Source organism: Oryza brachyantha, chromosome 3 (assembly GCF_000231095.2).
Source record: "Oryza brachyantha chromosome 3, ObraRS2, whole genome shotgun sequence".
In the NCBI taxonomy this organism is placed as follows: Eukaryota; Viridiplantae; Streptophyta; class Magnoliopsida; order Poales; family Poaceae; genus Oryza; species Oryza brachyantha.
Window position 1 is genome coordinate 8338726 of NC_023165.2, and position 19054 is coordinate 8357779.

Here is a 19054-nt window from a genome sequence, read left to right on the forward strand (position 1 = left end):
AATCTTATTTTGAAAATATCATATGAGTAATTTTTATATAGAAAACTTTTGCATAAAATGTACCGTTTAAGAGTCTGAGAAAGATGCCTGCAAAAATCTAAAATCTCTCGTAAGATTAGAATGCAGCTTATTCAAAGCAATGTATCTCAGCATTTATATGCTAGCTCAATGTTTGGATCAGTCTACAGCTGGAGCTATTCTATGCAACCAAGCACATCATGACATGTTTCGAAGAGGTACAATACAACAGTGCAGCTATGGGGTACTCTCACTTGCTCAGTTAATCTCAGAGAAAAATGTCAGCACCAGGAGAATGTTGCTTATTCCGATCAGGTTTCAGATCATGAGTGAATAGACTTCAATTTCTATGAAGTGGAGTATAATTCATTGTACTCGGTCAAAATGTTTATGTTTCTATGGAAGTGCAGTGATTACAAGTTTACAGCAACCACCTAAGCACTTCAATTCTGATGTTTTTAGCGCATCTGGAATCTGGATGGCCTGGAGCAGTCACATTCCAGTGGCCATCCACTAATCCTTTCTTATGTAACCCACAAATCCTTTCATATGAAACCGCGTTGGGTTGATGTCACTGAGGAGCAGCAACCTGTATGGCTGTATATGTGTACACACCGCCTTATCCCAAGGATGACTGCAAAAGTTCCTGGGGAACTATCACTGTACAGTCCTCACAGCTTTCCTCTTCAACCAATGATTCAGAGAGTTGATCGGGATCTTTATCATCCCCTGCGGTCTCCTGGAAAAATGTTTAGAAGCTTGATCCAAATGACTCCTAGAACGAGCGGGAACTGTGGGTTTGGATGAAGCGGGACGGCTTCCAGGCCCAATTAGAACCTCCAGGCCCAACTCATCCGTCAAAACAGCAACTATCGCATGCTCCACGTCGACAACACTAGTTTCGGCCTTGGTGCTTGACGCCTTCCCATTACCAGTGATGATTACCACATCATCCTGAACTGCTCGTCCTATTCAAGGTAAGAGGGGAAGGTTTAATTGGAAGTATTGTCAGCAAAAGTCTTTCTATTAGATAATGATTGTAATGCCCGTAAACTGACATAGCTGAACATTACCTAGTATATACTTCTCTTTGATCTTCCGGAGAACTGAGAGAACAACGATGCGAGCTTCAACCTGTGAAACATGTAGTTGAGTACATGAATAAGGATGGACTGTGTAGTGGATGGTGTGGCAGAACACAAAGCATGGCATGTTCTCATGCAAAATAAGCCATCATATTCATGTGAGATGAGAGTTTGCAACAGTTTGTAAGGTCTGTGGGCTGGAAATTGGAAAAGGTAAGCGGACCTTTCGTAAATTTTCGCAAAACAAACAAAAAAACCATATCATATGTAATAGTTGCCAAATTACCTTTGAAAGCCCACGAACATCGACAGTTTGGTTTTGATCAACATCTTTCTGCAAGAATGTTGTCACTTTCTCAAGAACGAGTTTGAATGACTCTTTCCTCTGATCCAACTGGTACAATTCTCTATTTCCATTACCACTAGACAAAACTCCTTCACACCATTCCACAATCAAATTCTTGAGGTAATAGTCATTTGCTTGATACCTGTCATGGGTCAGCTGCAAAAAATTAAAACCAGGAAGAAGCCTACAGAGACATACCCTGTGTAGTGATAGTACGATTCTATCAGCCATTAGATTGTCAGCATGTTTTCTACAGTGGTACAACAGAATTAGAGACAGCGAACACCTATACATGAGATTTACATTTAGGATATATTTGTAATGAAAAATCATGTATGCTCAAACTTGTTTTTTTAATCTAGTACAAAGTTAAGCCTTTTGTTTACTCCTTGATGAATCACCATTTTCTCAAAGCAATAAGGTTATAACATAATCTAGAGGAACTTCAAAGAGTGACAAAGAAACTGTTTAAAGATGTTCTAGTCAGCATTACCCAGCCTTTCTCATTTCTTGATAGATTGCCAAACATTGCTGGACTTCCTGTAATGATCCATATTTATTTCGTGCTGTCAAAAGAGTTCTGTATGTGACCTGAAAAAAAAACTTGAAACTTAGTAAACTGCGTGTATGAGTAAAACTTCAAAAGTGCAATAGTAGTATTATCTAACAATAAAATGATTTTTTTTTAAAAGCAAGTATGCCATGTGTCATATCCTATTGCCTACCAATAGACATTAATCAAGAAATCAACCTGAATAATTACACTGAGATTTCAAGACAAGATCACAAAGGAACTGAGTACAATCAACTCAAGCAGCAAATATCTCTACTCCTATAAAAAGTAGTGGTGGTAAATCTGCCACCTACCCCACCACCAACTCCCTTATATTTTTTGAAAGGAAAAATAAATAACTAAGACCTATATATCAAACCACTTTTATTAGCTCTACTTTAATAATATGTAATGATATTTTTAATAAAATCCCGTTGCAACGTATGAACAATATGCTAGTACCATATAAGAATGAACAGGTCAAAGAGATCATATTAGTACAGAAAATAAAACAAGTTTCTGCACAGAAAATAGAACCTATCAGGTGCCTAGTCATGGGTAACAAGACTCAAAATTTACAAATTTTAACATCACAAAGCACCACAGTTTTGTCATTTGAAAAAAAGATAACTGTCAGTTTTTTACATACGTTCTAAGACTCACCAAATTGGGCTTCAGTTGCTGTGCCTTCATTTCTTCAAACAAGTGCAGTGCCAACTTCAAACCTTTGTTTTCAACACATGCCTGTAAGAGAAAAATGAAACATAATCCTACTGGCAAGCTGCAACATTTTTAATCTTAACTGGGTACACTATGTTACCTAATAACCAACCTTAATAGCAACAGTATATGCAGTGACATTAAGTTTCATTCCAACACGTTGCATTCTTCTGAGTGCCTGAGCACAAACAAAAAGGATAACATCATTGTTCAAACAACTGCAATAAACTATAAGGTAAAAACATCATAACATTTAGCAAGCATAGTAAGCAACATATTATATTTACCTATAAAAAGTGGTTTAATTCTAAGCCAATTCTCATAATTCATATCTAATTGCATATGAATTCTTTAGGGGTAATCTTTATTGTAGGATAGAACATGAAAAGCATTGAAATGCGAATCTATGGAATTCAATTTAGACTACTATGTAGTAAATAGTTTGCACTTGATCCATAGATGGGAGAAGGATGAAGGATTGTTTGTAAGGAAACCCAAAAAACAAGAATACTGTTTAACTGTACAAATAAAATACTTCAAGATCTTCCACATTGAATCTACAAGAGGCATAGTCAGTTGTATAGAATGGAAAATTTCAACATGGCATTGAACGACAAGACCCTATTCAGTTACAGCAACAGGAGTTATTAGGGCAAATTTAATATCAGCATATAGTGTGCACACAAAATATCAACTTCAAGCTTTAGCTCTGGTAATAACCTGAATAGCTCCGTCCCTGTTTTGGGACGAACCATAAATATTCATCAGAATAGACCAGCTAATAAGGTCCGGGCAAAGGCCATTTCGCCTCATTTCATTCATTACAGATTTTGCACGTTCTCCGTTTGTGCCACAGGCCTTCATGAGAATATTATATGTTGTAACTGTTGGCCTAAATGGAACCACTAACATAGTACTGCTGTTACTTGTATATTCTTCACAGAATGTGAAGTTGTCGCCAAAACAACCTTTCTGTTCAGGAGATAGAGATATCCTGACTCCATATTCTTTCCAGTCATGGAACAAGCGGAAAGCTCTATCATACTGGCATGAGTTAACACAACCAGTAAGGATAATATTGAAGCATGGGGCAGTAGGTTGACAGCCATCTCTTGTCATTTCTTCAAGTATCTCTATGGCACAGTCAACTAAACCAGAATTTGCATAGGCATTGATTAATGATGACCATGTGACTAGGTTAAGACGAACATCAGCTGTTTGCATATCCTCTTTGATGTTGGAAGCCAGTTTCCACATTTTTGCATCTGCAAACACCTGGAATTTAAAAGAGAAAAAAACTCTGGAAACCATAAAAAGGGAAGCAAAACTAATGGAAAACAACAACTTAACCTTCATACTTTCATCATTGTACTGTATGTAAAAACATCTAATTTTAAAAGACCGTCCCGTTCCTTTTTCTTAATTTCCTCATAAATTTCTTGAGCCAACTTATACTCCTTAGCATTGCAGCATGTCTTCAGAAGAATGTTATATGATGTCAAATCAGGAGGGACACCAAGATTCTGCATTGATGGAGTAAACTGGTGCATAAGATACACTGCACTTTAACTAAAGCTATCTCATTACAAATTAAGGTAAAAAAATGAAAGGCCTGACCAAATGCACAATGCACATAGTATAGCAAGTAAAAATTGTAAAGAAAAGGGCAGATTATAGCAAGGAAGAATATGGGTTCAAAAATGGAGATACAGGAGAAAAGCAATGACTATTGCAATGCAACATGTAATGAATTTGCTTAAAATGGCCTACCTATGGACAGCAACAAGAAGGTAGAAGGTGCATTACTTGCATATGCTTGTAGACTGAAAAGTTGTAGCTGAAACTATGGGCATTCACATTCATAAGGCTGTTGAAGACATAGACATTTGGTGTAATCTTATCAGCAAGAAGCCCCTGCACAGAAGTCAAACAGACATGAGAGAAGGTTGAATCTAGCTGAATTAGTGTAGCATCAGTGTACAAATAGTTGGTTAAACAGCAATATTTCTCTATTTTATTGGATATAAACCTGTTAGGTAGTTAGGTATTCATTTTCCCTGTTTTTTGTGATTTCCCCTTTTTGTTGTAACTGACAAATAGATGTAAGAGCTTAAAGGAAAATGGAAGAAAGGGAATGAATGGAAGACTTAAGCGTTATGTCCAACTTTTCTAGCCACCTCTAATGAATATATGCTGATTTCCCCCTAAAAATGGCTCATATTTGCCCACTGACATGATTTTGGGAGCACTGACTCTTTCATGTAACATCCTAAAAATAGGTTAGGAACATATTATCTAGTATCTACTCCCTTCATCCAAAAATATAGCTACCTTTAGCATTCAAATTTTGACCCAAAATATAGCTACATTTCCTCCTCTCAACCAATCACAGTCATCTTTTATTTAATTTCTCCACTTACTCTCTCATCTCAACCAATCACAACCATCCCTCACATCATTTTATTTTTCTCATTGATACCCGTGCCAGACTCTAAAAGTCCTTATATTTTGGTACAACAAAGGGAGTAACTGATTTATGAAAGGAGTTTCCGAATTGATAAATCACAACGGGAACATGTTAAAAGCACTTGTGATTTATGGTAGTTTCAAATGTTTTCACATGGATGTGATTTATGGTGGTATGAGATGTTTTCACATAAATTTTCCTGTAAACTTTTCACTTCTACTTAATCAAGGAGAAATGTAAATCATGATCACAATTTCACAAGGGATAACTCATACCTCAAATATTATTCGAGCCTGCACAGAAGAACCACAATAGCCACATATGTCAATTATGCTTCGGCATGCAAACATATTGAGACCTCCAAACTGATCCTTGAGTGCCCCAAAGACTGTTAGAGCATGTTTCAATTCCTTTCTTTTCCCAAACGCTTCCATTGTATTGCACAGCAAAAGTTGGGATTGAGGAAATATGCGTGCATACCTACATCAAAAATATATGCATCAGCAGGTAGCAAGATAACCAAGAATTTATGCCATCTGATACTAATATTAATGGTTTGCAAAGATTTACAGAACACTTCATGGGAAGTATCTCAGATATTACAAACAACCTTGAAGTTATCATAGTTTGGGTAAATTATCAAAAGTCAACACATGATGAAGAGATATGCAACAGGCAGCCTCACCTTATTGCCATATTTGGGTCACGCTTCTTGACAAATATTTTCAGTACATCCATCGGATCCACAATGCCTTGAACAAAGAATCCACACTCTAGGCAATCCAAAGAACAAAGGAAAACCTTAAAATGGTAGATTCAAGCTCAAACCAAAACAGCATATAAACATCCAAAACATGGGGTATGAAGAATCCACAAACAAATTAAACATGAATAGTGTTGAGTGTGAATCAGGAAGCATGCTGTACAGGAAACAAGATAAAACATACTATATATTTATAACCTGTAGGTGATCGCAGTCCATCAGTAATTAATCATACTCACATGGCAGTATTATTGAGAAATACACAACCAGAATGCACAAAGAAACCAACAGCAAACATTAAGGGTCACAACATGTCCACGCTCAAGCATACCAGGAAAATATGTTACTGATTACTACCATACAAATTCAGAGAGCAATTTTAAATAGAACTAGAGCTAGTGGCTCGTACTAGTAATCCAACAGTTGAGATCACTCTATACTAATAAAATCACTCTCGTAGTGCGGGTTGTATACAAAAGTAGTATGTACCTGTACAGGGTATTGTGGAGAAAAATCATGGCATGTATGTAATTTTGTTAGATGAAATTTAGGATATGTGAAAGGATTAACCAAAATCTCACATCTCCGTATCCGAAATAATCACATCATTTACAAAAATACCCACACGAATGAACAGTTAGATTTCTATCACTAGTATGGTGTACTGTAAAATAACCCTATAGGTATATCAATAATATATTAATCATATATGAAAAGAATAGCATCATTAAACTGAAGAAACAGTGCATATTAACTAGTATATCATACTAAAAGCAACACAATGGGAAACGTACAGTAAATGGGAAACACGGTATGACTGATACTAGTCTAACTAACAGTTCTATTCTCCTAGAAAGTAAAATCAGTAGAAACACACACCAATGTATAATGCAGTAGGTAAACATCATGAACAAAAGCTACTTAATGAGAGTACATGTGAATATGTGATGATTAACTAATCGACCACAAATGACTTAAAGCAGCAGCTGTAGCTAATGGTACGACTAAATAAACATAACCAATCAAATCAAACAGATAAATGAACTGTGGAGTGTGGTGAAGTTTACATTAGAACCACAACATAAGTACTTAGCTTTACACACCAACTAAACCCACTTCCAGACACTGATGAGGCTAGAGAAATTACTATTGGTGAGTACGAAAATGGAGAACAAAATCGCGTTTAATAAATGGAGCAATACTAAAAAAAATGGAGGTTTGGTCCGACGACATTACGAGCTAGCGCCTCCACGGCCTCAACGAACTCCGTCATGCTGCACTCGCCCAGCAGTAGCCGGCAGGCCGCCGCGACGGTATCGTAGGCGTCAGCATCGAGCATCACGGCGGCGCGGATCCCGACGCGGTCGGCGTCGCGGAGGAACTCGAGCACGTGGGGGAGGCCGCGGTCGCAGAGCGCGGCGGCGACGCCTCGCGAGAGGAGGCGCCGGCTGATGCGCCCCTCGAAGCCAACGTCCCCGGAGGCCGCGCGGAGTCCCTCGGCTGCGAGGAGGAACTCGCGGAGCCGCCCAGCGCCGGCGAGGTTGGAGGCGACGCGGGAGTAGTACTTGATGGCGGTGGGGTCTCGGCCGACATCGGAGAGGAGCGGGAGTGCCGCCCTGGCTTTGGGGCTGGGGCTGGGGCTGGGCCTGCAACTGGAGCGCGGACTGGGTGCCCCCGGTTGCAGGACGCGTCGGCGGCGGCGTCGGCGGTGGGAGGGAGGCGGCGGTTGCGGCGAGGTGGAGGTCATGGCCAACGCCATGGCCGCGTGGTGGGATTGGAGAGATGGAGGAGAGCCGTTTGAGTGGCGCCGTAGGCGCGTCTCTTTTTGGCTTTCAGATATTTTTCGTTCGGATAGGAATCCGACGGTGCGTGAAGGTGCGAGAAATTTGATAGTATTATGCCATCATGGGTTTAGTTTCTTTCGCTATTTTGAATTTGGGCTTCGACACAGTACCATTGTCGAAGGAGGCTACGTTGGTTTGCTATTTTCTTTCATTTCTTACTATTTGAAAATAATTTTCTTTTTTATAAGTTGCATGATTGTTTTACGTGAGGTACTCGTTGACGGCAATTACGATAGCGTTAAAGTTTATCTCTGATCTTATGGTATTATTCTCTATGTGTTTTGTTCGTCAAGATGTTATGTTTTTAAAAGACACCACTCATTCCACATCATATAACTAGCCTCGTGCTGACGTCATTGGACACGTTCGATGTCACAGCTGTTTAAGTAGAGCCTCACCGCATCCCCCGGAATAAGCCACAATGTACACAGACGACATGTGGTTCGTGACATGGGAGCCGATGAGCGATGTGGTCACGCGGCTAGAGGCACTAACGACCAAAGGACCAGATTTGGCATCATCGTGACCGTCGCCGGTGAGCATCAAGGAGGCAAAACTGTCATACAACACATAAAAAAATATAAAAACATTTTCAAATCATGAGAAATAGAGAAAATAACAAATAAGCGGAGCGGTCTTATTTAATAATGGCATTTTAGCAAAACTTAAATCTGAAATGGTAAAAATAGAAAAAAAAACCCACCTTTGACCGTGGCAGAACAGCAAATTTCTCGGCAGTGCAGCCGCGTTCTGCCGTCCACCGTAGTCCGGCACGGCGGCGTTCGCCGCTGCCGCAGAATGCGGACTGGATCAGTAGTCCGCGGCCCGGCCCATCCACCGCGTTACCCGAAAGAAGGCTTGACGGCTGCTTCGCGACCAAAGATGATGTTTAGATTGAGAAAATATTTAAAAGAAATGTCACATTAAATGTTTGACTGGATGTCGAAAAGGGTTTTCGGATATAAATGAAAAAACGAATTTCACGGCTAACTTAGAAACCACGAGACGAATCTTTTGAGTCTAATTAATCCGTCATTAACACATGTTGGTTACTGTAGCATTTTATGGTTAATCATGAACTAATTAGGCTCAAAAGATTCGTCTCAAGATTTCTTAACGTGTAATTAGTTTTTTGGTTTATCTATATTTAATGTTTTATTTAGGTGTCTACAATTTCAATACCATGTTTTTGAACAAAAATTTTAGGAACAAGGCTAAAATCGAGAGCCAAAAAACATGGCGCACCAGTCCACGGCACCGGAGTCGCCGTCGCCTCCTCTCCTCTGCGTCCACGCAACCGGGAGGAGAGGCGATTATTGCAACCGCATCATCGCGAGAGCCTTGGGCGAGTCATCTCCCCAGCCACGACTCTTCTCTTCCACATCATCTCACCTGGATAAAAAAAAAAAAAAATCCCCGGAGGGGAGGGGAGAGAACTTCAGCGCGGCGGCGAAAGGAACAGAGGCGTGAAAAGAATCTCGGATCCGGAAGCTGGAAGATGGATATACTGCTGGGCTCCGGGAGATTCTTGGCGCGGCGTCCCGCGCTCGCGCCCGCCCCTCGCTGCTCCCGAGGGTCCCCGGAGAAAGGCAGCGGCAGCGACAAAGGTATTAATATGCGAAGCCATGGTAGTTTACGTTGGGTTGCTCACTGCTTGTTGAAATGCCGCTGTGGGAGTAGGCTGTTAGGTTGGCGCTGCCGATTAGCCCTCATCTATGCGTGTGCCCGTGCTCAGGAATACTGCGGTGTTAGCCCGGCGTCACATCAGATTACAATTGTCTGCTTTACTCAATTAGAATCGTTGGATATGATCTGCGTCACTCAAGCAGGGTAACACGAACACCTCTTACAAGACTTGCATAGTTCGCTTCTATTGACTTCGAGCATAGTGATGGCTCTTGTTCCTGCGTGCAATTTTGCATTCATTGGTCACAAATTAAGTAATGAATAGAACTATGCCGATCATGGAACATGAGTCGTCTATTATTATTTGGATGGTAAAAGGCGGATACTGTGCTTTTGCAGGATCTTGTTACATCTGCACTCATTTACCTCCTCCTCAAAATTGAGTGAAACAGTGTGCAATCCTATACTTGTATACTTGATCTGTGAGTAGGCGTTTGCTGCTGCGATATTGCTATCTGGTGTGTGGGAACATTTTTACAAACCCTGTTTAACAGACCTTAAATCGCGCAAAACCTGCAAACCTGGGCTTTTTCAACCATCACCAAGTAACCACGGCTTCTAGCTCACACTAGCATTTCTCTTCTTTTCTGGGCACGCCTCCACTAGTTCCTTGTTCCGGATAGTTTTTCTCTATCTCGAGAAGAGCAAACAACTTTTCTTCCTTGCCAAACAAACCAACTGCTTCTTTGCTCTGAGAAGGCACACTTGATTGCCAAATCCCTGCATGTTATCAGGTGTTTCTGCAATCAGGGATTTTACATCTGGAGTTCACGATATCCTTTATGTTCATAATCCATAAAAATCAATTGTTTATTCATAATTAACTAGTCAATATTGGGTATTGGCGTCATTTGTCCATCCATCTGATTATTGAGTGATGTGATGTGCATGTATTTCTTGAGGATAGATTGGAAAAGAAAATCGTATAATATAAAATGATACTAGGCTACTGCTAAACCTGTGGACTTCGATGGTAGTATTAAAGGAGAAAAGAATGTTAGAATTTGATGAAAAATCACTATGTTCACACAACCAGTTGTTTTCAAGGGGTGCCATGCTCAAAGAGATCATCCATTTGTGTTGAACAAATTTGTATATAAATATTTGAGTGCTCTAAATATTTCTTAATAAGTGAAAGTCCAGGAGAAACAAAAGGAAAGAAGCATTAGTTAAAACTAGAGAGTCTGTTAGAGCAAGAAGTTTCATCCTGTTGGCTTCATAAAAAGGAAGAGCAGAATATTCCTTGTTGGTCTGAAGTAATGCAACCATATTGTGAACATTTAAATGATTATAATAGGGCTTAGTGTCCCAAGTATTTCCATGGAACCTTTGTATTTCAGATCTATGAAATTCCTATAGCAAAATGATTACATGTTTAACTGATTCCTCCAATTTACTCTTAACATTATTATGGTAGTCCAAGTGTCCAGCATGGCAACATATTTGTCTGAAGGGGCACTGAAAGAAGGGGTGATCGTTTGGTCTTTTCCGGGAAAACTAAAACGACATATTTGCAAACAAAAAATAATATGAATAAAAATGTTATATACGTGCTCTTGCTGATCTAAAAGTCGAGGCTGAAAAATAAACTACAATGGAAAAAACTCAAAATCAACTCCAAATTTATGATTGAAAATTCTAATTTGGGCTTGTAAGCATAACCAGAAACGAAAAGATGAGGCTGGAAATTTTGTTTTCAATCCTTGCTCTGATTTAGTTGATCTCTCAACAGTCAATGTGCAGACCCCATATCAGCGAAGTCAATTGAACAAGGACTTTCCTGAAGTACCATGTGGATTTGATCTTGGGATTCTGCACTGTTGTGCACTTCTTCTACCTTTTTTTGTTTTGTTCATTTTTTTAAGATGTTGAAGTACGCTAATTATGCAGTAAAAAGGAAAAACTATGCACTTTTACTTGTCAATTTTCAGGTAGGATTGTTCTAGAAACAATATAGGAGTATGGTTTATTGGCTAACCATGTCCATTGACTTGTCAGGTGACACATCATCCACTGACTGGGACAAGGCTTGGTCTACATTTAAGAAGAAAGGCAAGAAGACCCTATTTTCAGAGTTCTCGCCAAACAAGTACGTGAGCTGGAACCCACGACGCAGTGAGTATCCGTTGTCAGAAGAGGTCGATCCAATCAGAAGAACCGAGAGGTCTAACCTGATGTTGTGGACAAGTCCAACATTTACCTTGGTAGGGGCAATTATCATCGTCTTGACATTGCTAATCTATACATTAGTTGTTCCAGCCAAGTAACTGAAGAAGTGACAGACATCAGGTGAGCTGTAAGACAAACATTCTACTTGCATGTCTGTATTGTACATGTGTTTGTATATCAGTATATACCAACTGTAGTCTATAGTACCATGGCTTTCTATTGCTTCAATAGCATTCAGATAGACCACGATAGTGCATCTTTCACTTTCTTTTGCTGGATTTCTCTGTGTTGTGTTTGCATTTGCTCCTCTGTGGAATTTTATTACATCCCTTTATTATTGAGACTAAGTAGAATATCATGTTGATCAATACTCAATCAAAAATGCATAGCCACGTTTCTTACTGAGTTACTGCAGGTGGTGATCATTGGGTATCTCAGTCGTATGAAGCAATGGTGTGTACTAGAATTTATTAATGGAGTTGCTTGGGCAAGTGGACATGTGCAAAGCGCCTAATGTAAACTGATGAGCCCATATGAAGCACGTTTTTTTGTTATAGACAATCTTAAGTCAAAAGACAGTCCATTAGCTTTGTATAATAGTAAGGCCTAGATAAACAGGAATCTTGCTTAGATGTAAAGCTATTTAACTAACCTTCTTGTCTACCAAATAATTAGCGCTTGTCGCTTATGTTGTTGGCATAGAAAAGAGTCTGTCCATACCTTATAGTTAAACGATTCGATGAAATGCGAATCTGGAAAAAACATGGTCAGGGCATCACATGTAATATTGAAGACTTGGTCGTGACATCTTTATATTCAGCATCTGTGATTAAGTCCAGCAATAGATTTGTCATCTTTGTGTACAACGAAAAGGATTCCTTTTGTGTACAACGAAAAGGATTCCTTTCGTCTTCTTAATAGTAGAACAATGCCCAAATTTTGACTTCCGTATGGATTGTGGCACTGTTTCTCCAGTGAATGCATTGTTCAGGAGTCATGTTTAGAGGAGTTTCAGGATTCCACGATTATAAGAAGCGGTTGTTTATGCAAGTTTAAGATTATGAGAAACAGTTGGTGAGAATTCTAAATAAAAGCTAAGTTTAACAGAATTTAGCTTCTAGTTTAATTTTTTAATTATACAATTGTAAATTTTAAATCTAAGTGATAAACTGTAGTTGACATGAGCTCTCCAAATCAGTTTGGGGCCTAAGATGGACTCCTTACGTTTCAGCAAAAGGGGCAGTGCATTAGCATGAGTCTGATTGATTATTACTGCAGTAAACTTCCTTTTCTGGTGATTTTATCAATTACTTTTGTTAACCTGGCATTGCCTTTGATTCCCGACAGTTCTGAACAGGAAATTTGTCCATATATAACAATATCGAGAGCGAAGACTTCTTCTCCCGATGTGAACAGGCTGGATTTTTTGGTCACGAGGTCCCTGTGGAATTCAAGTCAACTGCCATCTGGATATCTCAATAGTTTTTCTTATAACTTATCCTGTACAGTATTTTGCCTGACTCTTCTTCTTCTTTTGGTGCCTTGTCTCTGTGCAGTTGCAAAATCTGTGCCCAACGGATAACCGCCCCCATCATAATTTAGAAACTCGATTTCAATTAATCTCAATTTTCTTCTCCCACGGGCATGGATAGATTACTACTCCTTACGAGTACTGCCTAGGGTGAGTGATGGAAAAATATGATAAAGACCATGCAAAATGGGATAATTAGTAAATGATAAATTAAGTACTAGCTCTATTCTATAATTTAAGATTTTTTAGTATTGTCTAAATTCATATATATGGTAATAAATTTAGACATATATAAACAATATACATATACATAGATCAATAGATAAATCTAGACATAGCCAAAATATATAACAATATAAAACAAAGGGAGCATTAGCTATTACAAACTTGAAAATAGTTTAATATGATTTTCTTAAAAAACTTTAAATAACATTTACTACTAGCATTTTGTAAAGTATGCTCATGGTCACGAACGCATATTATACTGCTACTATACTCAGAGATTCAATCCAGACAATGATGTACATTAAAATTTCGATCCAGCTGGAATGCTGAACCCGTCAGAACCTGGCCAGTTAGTGCCACAATCCACAGTCCAGGCAATGTTAAGAGATCATTTGTGCACCAGCACCACCATTTTGTATTATCAATATTGCTAGCATAAACCTGCCGGCTGGTGAGCAATACAGTGTTTTCCGTTCGTTATTTGAAGGTAACGTGTCCGGGAAGCATGTCAGGATTGTGTCATGATCCTGGGAATCAAGCATTCCACGAGACAGAGCTCATTTACAGACAGTATTTTCGCTTCATCTTTTATACTTATAAGTTAAGATTTAAATTTAAAGTTGATTTTGAGAGTTTTTTCATTATAGTTTATTTTCAACATTAACTTTTAGATAGCTAAGAATGTACATATAATTTTTTTTATAAATTGTTTTTGTCTGCAGATATGTCATTTGTTTTTTTATGAAAAAACCCAAAAAATACCCTCAAGGTCTATTTGATTTGGAGTAATTTGAACTTGTGAATAGAAAAGGTATATGAATAAGAATGTATGTCCAAATTAATTAATTTATATGAATTTGTTTAAGATGTTTGAATAGATGAAACTTCCCTATGTTCTCTCTATATGTTTATGTTGTAGAAAAGAAAATTATTCTTTGATTTTTTTTATACTTCATTACTACTAACCAAATAACTTCCATAGAAACTAATCCTTAGGAATTCAATTAATTTGTTTTTTCTTCCAACCCGAACAAACCCATAGGCCCTTTTAAATAAAGCCTTAAGTTTCGTGTTTACTTGTAATCCCATAAATTTTTTTTAAAAAATTATGAGGTTGTCATTATAATTTTACTAAATTAAAAATATGTCGTTCGGACTTAAGCATCCCCTGCTAGAGTTCCAGAAAGACGTATGGTTTGGGAGGTGCGAACCGTAAACCCAAAAAAGAATCTAGAAAAATTCAAACCTTTCAAAGTTTAACCGAGGGCTAGTGGGCAACTTGGCCCCCAAGGAAGCTTGCCTCCTACACTACTCCCGCAGGCCGCAGCCAAACCTGCAGATAGCTCTTGGTTATAAAAAGGCACGCACCCTTCTGCCCTGTCACACTCCTCGCACAAACAGCAGCGACCAGCAACACACACACGCTTGTTCTTTGTTCGTTCTCGTCCCCCTTTCCGCAGCGGGCAGCAGCATCATCTCTCCGCAGCAGTGGCAGCAGCAGCAGCAGCAGCAGCCGCAGGCGCGAGAATGGGGCGGCAGTACGACACGAGGCGGCCACTGCCGCGCCGCGGCCAGGTCAAAGCGGGCATCTTCGCCAGCCTGTTCCGGTGCCTCTTCCCGGAGAAGAAGGACGGCGAGAAGCTCAGGGAAGGCGGCGGCGGCAGCCGCGTGGTTCCCCGTGGTTGATCGAGTCCGCGGGGGAAGAAGTGGCGCGGTGAAGAACAATCCGTCTGAACTCTGAACTCTGAAGAACCGAGAATTGGGGGTCGTTTCCGGCGGCGAAACGCGTGCTGCGGCGCCGGTTGGTTCCAGCTGAAAGAATAACCGAGATTGGGATTGGGATGGGTGGTGCTGCAGCGGCGGTGGCCCGGCTGGCCGGCCGCTGGCCGGTGGGTGGGTCGGGCCGTCGGGGTGTGTGTGCACAGTGCACGTGTAGTTCAATAAATCTGTGCTGATTGTGCGGGATTCTGTCTGAATTTCCGGGCCTTTTGGCGAGCGTACCTGCGTAATATTCATGGAGTCTGTAAATTCTGGGGCCGATTGGAACTTTGGAAGTGTTACTTGGCTGGGTGTATGATGATATATCATGAGCATTGTACTGAATTTCTTATTAGTATTTGCAAATTCCAATTGCCTGCATATTTCAAGTTTCAGGCTCCCAGTGCGGGTTTCCCTCTGTTTCTCGGTTTATCTGGCTGTATGCTATTACATTGCTACAGTACATTCGACTCTGTTCTTTCCCGATTTTCTCAAGCGCTCACGAAACTTGCCTTGCGAGGTTGCAGGTTGCTCTTCTGTCGGAGAAATAATTCCGCTTTTCTCATCTGGCTCCGATCTGCTTGTGAGTGAATGCACGATCACTCACTGCAGTTTACCCTAAGATACAGACGACCTCACTGCGGCAGCGCATCTTGAGATTGCGTGGTATCAATGCCTTCTCCTGCAAGCTGAATACTATAGTGATTAGGATTAATACACCGTACGTAGTAAAGCGAAGCGAGGCCAAGAAAGTGGCGGGCCTTTTGGCCGGGCCCCATTGGCCGCCAACCGGGGATCGTTTTTTATCCTCTCTTGCGGCGCGGCGCCGGAGGCCTCTGCTTTTTTTCGTGGCGTGAGGCGCTTTGGCACTTGGCCGGCTGTCCCTCTCCATCCTTTGAAGCACGTTGATCATTTTTAAGAATAACCGGCTAACTCAACTGGGGGAAAAAACGATTGTGTTTGTGATTGTTTTTGGTCTTTGAGATCACTGATTTCAGTAACCTTGGTCCGACCCAAAAAGCGCCGAGCTCTCGTTCTCCGTCACTCCATGCCCATTATATTCGTTGCGTTGCGTGCGTCAACAGGTTAACAGGAACTGTTACTGGTACTGATATATACCTTATGGAACATGGTTTTCGCGTGATGAAAGACAGAAAGAATGGCATTTTTCATGGCCGGATACAATGAACAGCACTCATTGCCATGGGTATGGCGCTGTATCCCCTGGCTTGTTTCCGGATCCGGATCGCTTCGTCGTCGCAATCCAACGGTGGGGACCTCGACCATTTGGCCTTTCTTGGGGCCTAGGCTTGCCTTGAGAGACTTCAGGGAGAAGTAAGAAAACCACCTCGTTGATTTCAGAAGAAAGTCTGCATTCTTGCCTTGCTTACATGAACGACATGTGCACGGCATGACGGCAGTGCTGATGACCTCCACTGCGTTCTTTAGTCAGAATTTTCTTAGATTTTTTTCTCCACGCACGGTTTTCAGAAAATTTCTTTAGAGATGTTCGTCTCACATTTTAAAATAGACTTTTAATTTTATAATAATTAATTTTATCCTTTATTATTAAATAACTATAACAAAATAAAATAATCTCTCATCTTTCATCAATAATGTTTAAAAGAACGGCACCTTCCTGCCGTTTCTGCCCCCCACACATCCAGCTGGGAATCCGGGATCCATTCCCACGGGCCACGGCCACAGTACCCAGTCACCCAAGACTCCCAAAGCAGAAAGGAAAAAGTCTATCACTTACAGCCGAGTTTATTTTTCGTCCTTTAACCGCAATATCAGAGATGTGTACCCCTAAACTTATGAAATCTATTTAAAAAAGTCCCTCGGCAGTATTGACCATTTTTAACCGGTTTTGCTGACATGTCGTCTGGTGGGTCCCATATGTCAGATTTTTTTATTTTTTCTCTCTCCTTTCTTCCTTCCTCTCCTCTCTCTTCCTTACTCTCCATAGCGCACCGGCGGAGGCGGGGGCGGAGCCTGTCCCGGACGGACGCAGTGGAAGCTAACCAGGTCCTTGGCCGCCGAACGCCACCACCGGGTCAGCTGCCGCTCGCCCGCGTCGAGATCAGCCTGTTCGGGACGGACGCGGTGGAAGCCGATCATGTCCTCGGTCGTCGCGCAGCCGTCGGGGTCGACCTCCTGGCGTGTGTGGACGACAAGCACCGGCGGGGTCATGGCCGCAGGACTTGCGTGGGAGAGCTCGAGGTGGCGGCAGCACACCGACCTGAATCGCATGATGGACTTCACGGGTAGCCGCGACAGCACCTCCGAGATGAGCAGGTCACCCGCGCCGACCGCCAAGGCTTTTGGCTCTGTCCTGCCGTGCCTAGCTTCTACTACGACAACGTACGCTAGCTAGCTAGCCTCGCAGCTCACCTGTCGCGTTGATCGCCTCGCCTCCAACAAAGACGCAATCACCGAAGTGTAGCAGAAGCAAAGAACGAGCTAGATCAACCAGCCTCCAGCCACGACGTCCTGACAAATTAGGTAGCTCTAATAGCTATAGATTATAGCATTCTGTGGTGTTATTTATCTCGTCAATCGATCGATTATGGCAATGGCAGATCGAGCTGGGGGTCATCCCACATTTCCACCATGAAAGTTCAAATTTCAGGTTTCAGACTTTAGCCTTCTTCTCTTCTCATTGAGTGTACTTCATGAGCAAATCACAAGGCATGCATGCAACCATATGCATGTGGTTCAGAAAATTCTCAAAGTTTCATCAGGTTCTACCAACCCTTGCTGCTCAACTACCACGCATTCTTTACAAGTTGCAACAGGATCTGATCAACATATATCCATCAGGCCAATATTGCAAAGCATCAGTAGTCCTAGTCATGTCATGCTTGTGCGTAACAGATACAACACAATCCATGTGCTTCCAAAGTGTCACACCAATGGCAGCAGTAGCTGTAGCTCGCCGCGCCATGCTCCCCCTCCGCACCACCTCAGGCCACCGACGACACCATCAAGCGCATCAAGCTCCGCCGCCGCCGCCGCTCCAGCAGAGGACAAACTGTGGCCGCCCGACGACTTGTTTGAGGGGCTCGCCAGGATGTACGCCACATACATTTCGGCGCACGCGCAGGCCGAGTTCCAGTACGACGTAGCTGCGGCGCCGTCTACCGCCCTCCCGCGTCGGCCGCCGCCTGCCGTCGCCACCAACCCGGCCGCCCCCGCCCCTACCGGCTTGAAGAAGGAGTGAAGTTAGGAAGAAGAGAGAGGAGAGCAAAGGAGAGGAGAGAGAAAAATTTTAAAAACCTGACATGTGGGACCCACCGACGCCACATCAGCAAACCCGGTCAAAAAATGGGTCAATACTGCCGAGGGACCTTTTCTGGACGGATTCTGTGAGTTCAGGGGTACACATTTCTGATATTACGGTTAAGGGACGAAAAACAAACTCGTCTTTAAGTTTAGGGACTTCTGGTAAACTTTTTCCAAGTATAAAATAGCTCTCTCCTTTACTCCCTCGGTCCTAAAAACAAACGAATCTTTCGTTTTTCGTATCCAGCGTTTGACCATTCATCTTATTTAAATTTTAAAAAAAAATTAAAAATACTAGTCACACACAAAATATTATTTATGATTTATCATCTAATAAAATAAAAATATTAATTGTAATTTTTTTGAATAAGACAAAGAGTCAAAATTATAGATAAAAAAATAAAAGATTAGTTTGTTTTAGGAGGGAAGGAGTACGTGGTTACTGGTAGTGCGGATTATTAATTCGATCGTCTAGTAGATCACTTTTCCATTTGCCCCCTCTCGCATGCGAAGCCAGCCCAAAGTTCAGCCAGCGTCAGCTCTTCGGTGCACCGTCCATATCGAGCAGCCGATCTTTAGCAGTTTAGCTCACAAGCCAAATACT

At 41.4% G+C, this 19054-nt stretch overlaps 2 protein-coding genes across 3 annotated transcripts; one reads left to right on the forward strand and one right to left on the reverse strand.

Moving 5' to 3' along the window:
- Nucleotides 1-130: 130 nt before the first annotated feature.
- Nucleotides 131-7791, reverse strand: LOC102712978 (pentatricopeptide repeat-containing protein At5g02830, chloroplastic). Of its 2 annotated transcripts, none has more exons than XM_040522658.1 (12): nucleotides 7189-7791; nucleotides 5875-5962; nucleotides 5465-5669; nucleotides 4529-4636; nucleotides 4135-4245; nucleotides 3443-3997; nucleotides 2835-2900; nucleotides 2666-2746; nucleotides 1943-2040; nucleotides 1390-1591; nucleotides 1092-1152; nucleotides 131-986 (listed from the first exon to the last, which is right to left on the reverse strand). In XM_040522658.1, exons 1-12 carry the CDS (start codon nucleotides 7709-7711, stop codon nucleotides 676-678), a joined length of 2409 nt encoding a protein of 802 aa, XP_040378592.1. In that variant the 5' UTR covers nucleotides 7712-7791; the 3' UTR covers nucleotides 131-675. The 2 variants fall into 2 exon arrangements, with proteins under 2 accessions (XP_040378592.1, XP_015690809.2); XM_015835323.2 differs by having other exon boundaries at nucleotides 132-986; nucleotides 4081-4245.
- A 1267-nt stretch (nucleotides 7792-9058) lies between these two features.
- Nucleotides 9059-11917, forward strand: LOC107303928. Its single transcript, XM_015835325.2, has 2 exons — nucleotides 9059-9403; nucleotides 11481-11917. The coding sequence occupies exons 1-2, from the start codon at nucleotides 9295-9297 to the stop codon at nucleotides 11747-11749; spliced, it is 378 nt and encodes a 125-aa protein (XP_015690811.1). The 5' UTR covers nucleotides 9059-9294; the 3' UTR covers nucleotides 11750-11917.
- The last annotated feature ends 7137 nt before the right edge of the window (nucleotides 11918-19054 follow it).

What these genes read in the sequence shown, in the direction of transcription:
- LOC102712978 (XM_015835323.2), bottom strand. Translation starts at nt 7,711, where the DNA reads ATGGCGTTGGCCATGACCTCCACCTCGCCGCAACCGCCGCCTCCCTCC. An exon ending in AGCAACTGAAGCCCAATTTG is followed by an intron (nt 2,041 to 2,665) that starts GTGAGTCTTAGA and finishes TTTTTTTTTCAG; the next exon opens with GTCACATACAGAACTCTTTT. An exon ending in CAAAGAGAAGTATATACTAG is followed by an intron (nt 987 to 1,091) that starts GTAATGTTCAGC and finishes TACCTTGAATAG; the next exon opens with GACGAGCAGTTCAGGATGAT.
- LOC107303928 (XM_015835325.2), top strand. Translation starts at nt 9,295, where the DNA reads ATGGATATACTGCTGGGCTCCGGGAGATTCTTGGCGCGGCGTCCCGCG. An exon ending in AGGCAGCGGCAGCGACAAAG is followed by an intron (nt 9,404 to 11,480) that starts GTATTAATATGC and finishes TTGACTTGTCAG; the next exon opens with GTGACACATCATCCACTGAC.